The 8,166-nt window shown below is 35.8% G+C and overlaps 1 protein-coding gene across 3 annotated transcripts in view; it reads left to right on the plus strand.

Annotated features, from left to right (window-relative positions):
- PPP2R2A (protein phosphatase 2 regulatory subunit Balpha) overlaps positions 1–7,811 on the plus strand; it is an 89,814-nt gene extending 82,003 nt beyond the window's left edge. For all 3 annotated transcript variants that reach the window (XM_013061798.2, XM_004763238.2, XM_045069502.1), the window contains 3 exons: positions 804–973; positions 3,703–3,794; positions 6,813–7,811. In XM_013061798.2, coding sequence (XP_012917252.1) covers positions 804–973; positions 3,703–3,794; positions 6,813–7,092 — 542 coding nt within the window. In that variant the 3' untranslated portion in view covers positions 7,093–7,811. The remainder of the gene's footprint in view (positions 1–803; positions 974–3,702; positions 3,795–6,812) is intronic.
- The last annotated feature ends 355 nt before the right edge of the window (positions 7,812–8,166 follow it).

Below are 8,166 nucleotides of genomic sequence, written 5' to 3' on the forward strand. Positions count from 1 at the left end.
TTGGTAATAAACTGCCTGACCACGTGAGGCATTATAGGTCATTCTACTGGAAGACCATAAAAGGCTCTCTTGGGAGCATGTCCTAGTGGACATACTTATAAATGGAATGTGATTTTGGGAGAACTTGGGGCTGGGCTCTCTAACTCTTAAGTAGAGTTGGTTTTGTTTTTTTTTCCTTTCCCCCTTGCCTCCCTTTTCTCTTTTCCTCCTGCTCTCCCTTTGTTGCTTTCTGTTTTGAGCTTTCTAGGAAGATTTTTCTGAGAAGAGATTTCCTTGGTTTAAAAAAAGTTTGAAAAAACACTGGGTTAAAAAAATTAAGGGGTTGCATTATTATTGTCTTCATGTTGTTAAGTGTTTTTAAAACTTGTAAAAATGGGTACATGCCTGTTACCAAAATACCTGGCCGCTTAAAAAAAAAAATCTGGTATAAATACAGATGGTGTGTTCCCATGTGGTGAACATACAGGCAAAGTTATGGAGGTATATGCAGAACCTACAGACCTGGTGTACTTTCAAGTCAGAAGTCCTGGCTATTCTGGTTCTGCTAAATCAGCTATAGGACCCTGGGAAGATACTATATACTTTTATATCTTCAATATCAATGTTAAGTCATTTCCCTTAAGAGACTTTCAGGGAAGGTTATGTTCTTATAGTCAGAGAGATGTTTTTCAGTTCTGCAGTAGCCTGTCATCTCTAGCTCACTCTTAGGAAGTTTGTGAATGGTTGTCTCAGCAAGTGTTTTGTCCAAGCCAGAATATTCTACAAATTGCTCTTTAAAAAAAATTTTTTTTGCTTGTTTTTAGTGTTTGAAGAACCTGAAGATCCCAGTAACAGGTCTTTTTTTTCTGAAATCATCTCCTCTATTTCTGATGTAAAATTCAGCCATAGTGGTCGATATATGATGACTAGAGACTATTTGTCAGTCAAAATTTGGGACTTAAATATGGAAAACAGGCCTGTGGAAACATACCAGGTATTTGCAGTTTTTTCTTTCAATTAGCATATACCCTAAGTAATTACACCCATTTACTCTAAGTCTTCATAGAAAAGGATTTTGTACTATGTGTTAATCCCAATACAGCATGGTGGACCCTTAGGCGTTTTCCTTCAGAGATTCATAAGTATGTTGCTTTTCCATATGTTAATTTTATGTATACTTTTATAGAGGTTGTGTTGTCTGTCCAGTTCAAGTGTGGTTTTGCTACCAGTTTGGTTCACTGTTGACACCATTTTCCCACACTGCTGTCTGCATTTAAAGTGAGGAGGAAGAGTACTCTAATAAGGTCTAGGTGGGGAAGAGGATTGCGGAGAATGGCCCATCTTGGTTGGAGTATGTGCAGTTGTAGTTGAACTAGAGCTTAACTTTGGCATGCCCAGTCAAATAGACTACATTCTACCTTTTGGCAGATGACTTTTGTCTTAGGCTAAAGGAGAACGGCTCGAAAGCCCAGTGTACAGCTGTCTGTTGTAGGATATTAGTTCTGGGTTCTCTTGTCAGTCAGCCACCATTGATCCCCTATCCTTTTCTTCTGGAGAAGAGAATAAAGACATGGACAGCCGGGGACAGGAATGGGGGGCAAGCAGAAACCTGGGGTAAACCCTAGACTGCAATATAGAAGACACTTACCACTGTTTTAAGAATACAGAATCTGTAAATGGTACCTTCTTTATGTTGTGTGTTTTCTATAAAATTAAAATGATGTTTCTCAAGCCTTTTACTCCTCTTTTACAAACATAAACTACTATAAAGATTCTTCCTTAATGGTATTTGAAATTTTAAAGGAAATGCTATGTTGAAACAAAGGCAAAGAGATACATACTGCTTTGTTTTCAGTTACATTTGTGTAACTTCCAAGATTGTGATCTATCTCCTGGTGTTTCTCACTACTACCACCACCACCCCCGGTTGCCATTGAGAATAAAATTGATTCGGATCTTAATTTCATATTCTTAAAATTGTTTGGTGGGAAACCCTGTAGGTGGATTCTAAAACTTTGCTGAACTGTTATGATTAACCTAATCTGCAGTTTTTCTGCCTATGCTGAATTGGATTAGTGATTCAGAGTAGAGTTACGTTTTATACTCAACGTATGCAGATTTAGCTGTTGTTGAATTTATATAAGCATCTTCTTGAGCTGTGTGTGACTAAAGGGTATTTTGATCTTACTGATTTTTTTGCCTTCTATCCTGACCCCTCCCTGAGTTGCAGTTCCTCATAGTTAACAAATTTGCACGTAATGTTGCATAGACTTGACTTGACTTGACTTGGCCTGAATCATTCGATTATACTTAAAAGTTGAAATGGACACTTAAAATGATTTTAGGTTGCTTTATAACGAACAGGGAATTCTAAGCATTTGGAAGGTACCTACTCTTTTTTCTATCATTAATTCTTTTTTAAGGCTCTTTCTAAGTAAAAAGGGTTAGTGAGATCGAGACAACCCCTTCCCTCCCACCCCATCACAACAAAAGCTTTGGAACTTTCCTCCTTTGTAATTTAACAGTGTTAATATTGAAATGCATAATTTCTCAGAGTACATTTTAAATACCAAATTTATTTATTTTTTGGTTTATCCCCTTGTGAAATCCTAGTGAATTATACTTCAAAAAAGAGGTACATTTTCGTTAGTTTTTGATATTCTGTGAGGAATATCGGTGATAAGATTTTTTCAGTGATGCATGCTTTGAGTAACTGTATACAGTTGATCTTTGAACAACATCATTTGAATCGTGTTGGTCCATTTTATTCTTGGATATTTCGTCTATAAAAACAGTAGAGTACTGCAAATGTATATTCCTTGTGATTTGCTGAATAACATTTTCTTTCCTCTATAAGAATGCAGTACATAATACATACTACAGACATAAAATGTGTGTTAACTTTGTTATCAGTAAGTCCTCCCCAGCCAACAGTGGACTTAGTAGTTAAGTTTTGGGGAGTCAAAAGGTGTATGTGAATTATTTTTTTTAAGACCTATTTATTTGAGAGAGGGTGAGAGCGCAAAATGGAGGGGCACGGGGAAGGGGGAAGATAATCTGAAGTAGACTCCACCCTGAGCATGGAGCCTGACATGGGGTTCAGTCTGAAGACACCAAAATCATGACCTGAGCCAAAACAAGAGTGGGATGCATTTTTGACTGTGCAGGGTGATTAACACCCCTAATCCTCAAGATGCTCAATGGTCAGTTATAATTGCATAGCATGTACACTTTAATGATAATGTAGTCTTCAGTTATTTATGCCCAAAAATGATATTTAAAAAGGAAGTAAAACACAATATTGAATATTTTTTTAATCAGCAGTTAATGGACTGAAAAAAACAGGTGTTAACATATTCAGCTATCGATATAATAGTCTTTACATACTCTATTATTTGCACCATTTTCAAATGTATTTTAGCCTAAATATTTTAGTCCATCTTGTAAAGAGTTCATGTGTCATGCCCCAAAGGGTATTTTTCTTTGTCCTACAGTAGAAAAATGTGTGTTCATGGAAGGGAGCTCATTTGTTTGTGAAAAGGATAAAACGCCTTTATTGTTTGTTACTAAGAGAGTTGAGTTTTAGTAAGATTACAGAGTATGTATGTGTGTCTTTATATTCCTTTAAAAAAATAAGGACTTGTTTAAATATTTTTCTAATATCAATTAGCAGATCTTGAAGTTAAGTATATCTATAATAATATATTTATATTTAAAACCCAGGTTCATGAATACCTCAGAAGTAAACTTTGTTCACTGTATGAAAATGACTGCATATTTGATAAATTTGAATGTTGTTGGAATGGATCTGACAGGTAATTGATTTTAATTTGAACTTCTCATTCAAATTGGCCTTTTATTGGAGGAAAAGAAATGTTGTTTCACTTCTAGTATGATTGACATAAATTACAAATCCTTACTTCATTTTTCCTTCAGTTTGCTTGAAATAAATTCAGTAATCTTGTAGCAGTAATAGCAAATAAAAATTAAACTTTGTCTCATTAGTAAATATGAAAATACACAAAAAACGTAGTTATCTTAAATTATGATTTAAACATCTTTAAATACTCCTTTTTATGAACCAGAGCAGTGAAATCTTTGACATGACAACTGTTAAAATGGTGAAATTTCACTTTGGTGGTTCATCTATGAAACTTTTGAGAAATATTTAGGCAATAGATATTTCATTTGGAATATTAAACACCAGTTTTTTCCAGCTATCTCATCAGTATCTCATAGAAGTGGAATTACCATATGTCATTTTAACTATATTACCTTGCGTAATTAGGGTTTTTATAATCTACAACTTTGCCACAGTGTATGTTTCATTTTTACTGTATCATTAAAATGTGTAGTACCATTATTTCCAAGGACAAATAAGTCTTCATCTTTCAGTTTTTCCTTATCAATACTTATTTCCCATTTATTGTGTTCCAGTAGAACAGAAAACATTAGAAAAGACTGTTTTGGAATTACTTAAACTTGCCTTCATGATCATTAGATGTACTTGAACAGTTTAATCAGTGAACATTCAAGTATCATGGTGTTCTGTGTTATAGAGGATGCTAGAATTTGGATCACATATGTTTGGTGTGATGTTTAATATTACCTTCATCTGAATGTAACATGACACCCAGAAATAGGCTGGCCACAGTAAACCTAGACTCAGAACAAGCAAGGTTTGCCTTTGAATTTCACTGCTTAACCCTAAGCCATCAAGAAGGAAGAAGGAAAGGGAAGAGAGAAAGGAGAAATTTGCAGACAGCAAGAAAAAGAAGATACTGATACACTAGGATCTGATGACACTGCTGCACCAGCTCTTCTCACATTGATGAAACATATTGGGCCGGTTTTAAGTTAGGTTCCATTATAAAAAAGAAATTTTTGTTTTCCCTTACTGTTTAAAAACTTGTTTTGAAATAATTTCAAACTGGGGGAAAATTGGTAAGAGTGACACAGTTTTATTTAGCCCTTACTCAGGGTCTCCTGTTACTGTTTGCTGTGTCAGTCTCTTCCTTTATATCTGTCTCTGTAAAGACACGCAAATAGATATACATACTTTATTTGTGAACCAATAACATGGTGGCCCATTGCTCTTGAACTTTTTATGAGCATTTTCTAAAGGATAAGAGTCTCTTCTACATTGTGATAGGGCAGTCATATAAAGCAAAACAGTTCCCGTGGCACAGTCCTCCCATCAAATCCACAGAGCCTATTAAAATTTCACCAGCCCTCTTGGCCATGTCCTTCCTAGCAGAGAAGAAAATCCAGTCAAATATGCAGTCCCAAAGAATATATAACATTTAGTTGTCTTGTTCTCCTTTAATCTGGAATAGTAGTTCTTCATGTTTTCCTTGTCTACTGCCACTTTGGCATTTTGAAAAACAGGCCAATGATTTTATAGAACGTTTTTTAATCTGAGTGTTACCTAATGTTTTCTCATAATTTGATTCAGGTTATACATTTTGGGCAGGTATACCATAGAAATGCTGACCTACCAAAACCTTTTAAAATTTACAAAGAGCCTAGGTGTCCTAATTATTAAAATCTCACAAATTTAGATAATATGGGGGTACCAATCCAAATACATAATTCATTTTAAAAGAGAGTTTATTACCCTCAGGTATGTGCACCAATTTGAGTTTGATTAAAATGTTGTCAAGTGTCCTTTGGAGGACTTAGATTACTGAAGAGATGATAATCATTTCTATTTCATATATGACCTGTATAATGTATGATACATGTAAATACTTATTTTCAAGCTTTACTTTAAACAGTTTCTTGATATTCTGTAATCTTACTTACAAAAATAATTTAAACCATGTGGAAGAACATGGTATGTAATAGTAGCACCAGACCCTTTCTAAATTATTAGTTTCAGATTTGGGAGGTTTTGCTTGTTGGTGCTTAAACTTAGCAAACGTTGAGCAGTGATGGATGGAAAGTCAAACTGACAGAGGTACCCTGGGTAAGGTTAAAATTTGGCAACGATTAAGCAGATCCTGTAAAAATATTTGTCCTCAGAAAAAGTGCTTTAAAGGTATTTAATGCAATAGGTAAAATGACTTCCTGTGAAGAAAAAAATTTATATTCTACTCTTAATAGTCACAGAATAAGGTTTTTGTTTGTTTTTTAAGAGAGAGAGCGAGCGCACATACAAGCAGGAGAAGCTGCAGGAAGAGGGAGAAGCAGGCTCCCTGCTGAGCAAGGAGCCTGATACAGGGCTCTGTCCCAGCCCCTTGGGATCATGACCTGAGCTGAAGGCAGACGCTTAATGGACTGAGCCACCCAGGCGTCCCAGATATCTTAAAAGCATTCATAAGATAGCATTTTCCCAGTCAGACAACATTCTGGGAGCAAATTCTTTAGTTTATAATTTAAATCACAAAGTAATGCATTGGTTTCTTATGAATAGCTATATACCATGAATTTTGAAGGGTTTTAGAACCTGTGATCCCACAGTTGGTATTTGAAGAAGCTACCAGTTTGGTTAATCACAAAACCTGTAGTTGCAAAAATATATTCAGCAGAGATTATTTCAGTACTACTAAGAAGCTACTTTTGAAAATATTTTCAACTTGGGTGATAGTTTTGGTAGTCCTGAAAAGGAGCTATTAATAGAAATCCAAGCTAACTACCAGTAACTAGTACCAGACTAGTACTAGTTTATTTGAATAATTGGTGCTTGGGTTGGTGTCAGCAACCCTCTCCCCAAATCCAGATCAGCTTGAAGTAGCTATTTCCTATGCGGTAATAGGCTAGGTTCCATCACTGAATCATTTTACTGGAAATAAACTTTTGTTCACTTACTTGCATCCTGTTTGCTTTTGCAGTGTTGTCATGACTGGATCTTACAATAATTTCTTCAGAATGTTTGACAGGAACACAAAGCGAGACATAACCCTAGAAGCATCACGGGAAAACAACAAACCTCGCACAGTTCTGAAACCACGAAAAGTCTGTGCAAGTGGCAAGCGAAAGAAAGATGAAATAAGTGTTGACAGCTTAGACTTCAACAAGAAAATCCTTCATACAGCCTGGCACCCCAAGGAAAATATCATTGCTGTAGCTACTACAAACAATCTGTATATATTTCAAGACAAAGTGAATTAGGGTTGGCATTCCCAGCAGAAGAGCCCACTTCCTGCTTAGTTGAGATAGTTGAATCTAGCATTCGTACCTAAAAAAGAGAGCGGTCCATTGTGGCGCCCCTTTCCAGTGTTTGACAATGTGCCATTCGACAACACATTTTTTATAGCTACATGGAGAAATCTCTGTGGATTCATCACTGTGGTGTTCTCCATGTCTGCTAGCCATGTAGGTAAGGGTAGGGCACTTTTAATTTAAATGACTTCTTGCACCATCTTGCCTAATGGACTAGATTGGACTGTATCAACATTGATTTACTCCACTTTTTATGCCTTCCATTGTGATGACGTCAAACACAGTGAAAGCCTTCAGTCATGCTTATGGGATTTAATTGTGTATCCTCATTACTGTATCATTTGTGGGGTACACCCCTCCCCTTTTTTAAATTAAATACAGCTCATTCTTACTGTGGCTTGTAGCATTCCTCCTCTTCTGGCCTCCTGGACTCTTCCCCTCCATCTCTTTTACCCTTGCCCCCTCCACCCAGTCTTGGTGGTGGTATATTAAAAAAAGAAAGAACGAAAGCACACAATATGAGTCAGCTTGGGGTCAGTGGTAAAGGGGGTATATGTTGCGAACAAATGTTTTAATAACAGTTGGCTGTAATCACTCCTTGCCGTGTCTGGCACCGAAAATAAGGAAAAAAATACTACTACTGAATAAAAGTGACAAAGAATGGAGAATCTGGTTTTCTTTTTTCTTTTTAATCTACCTCTTTAAGCCAGTATTTTGTGTCATTACTTTTGGGCGCAGTGAAATGAAATGAGTTTCCATTGTTTAATTGGTATTTTTGTTAATGATCTTTAACAAGTGTTCTTTTACATGGAGAAGGAGAGGTCTTGGTTCTGTATGAACAAGTTATGAATATATATTGGTATTACTAAGGATTTCACAATCTACAAATTGCTAGTTTTTTTTTTTTACTGTGGTTATGAATATTGGATACATTGTATCTACACTTAACTCCTCTGTTAATGAAATTGTTGTAAATGGGAACCAAATTTGTAGAAATTCATTTTTAAAGTCTTTTTACAGTCT

Source organism: Mustela putorius, unplaced genomic scaffold, assembly GCF_011764305.1.
Source record: "Mustela putorius furo isolate JIRA1106 unplaced genomic scaffold, ASM1176430v1.1 tig00003937_pilon_pilon_pilon, whole genome shotgun sequence".
In the NCBI taxonomy this organism is placed as follows: domain Eukaryota; kingdom Metazoa; phylum Chordata; class Mammalia; order Carnivora; family Mustelidae; genus Mustela; species Mustela putorius.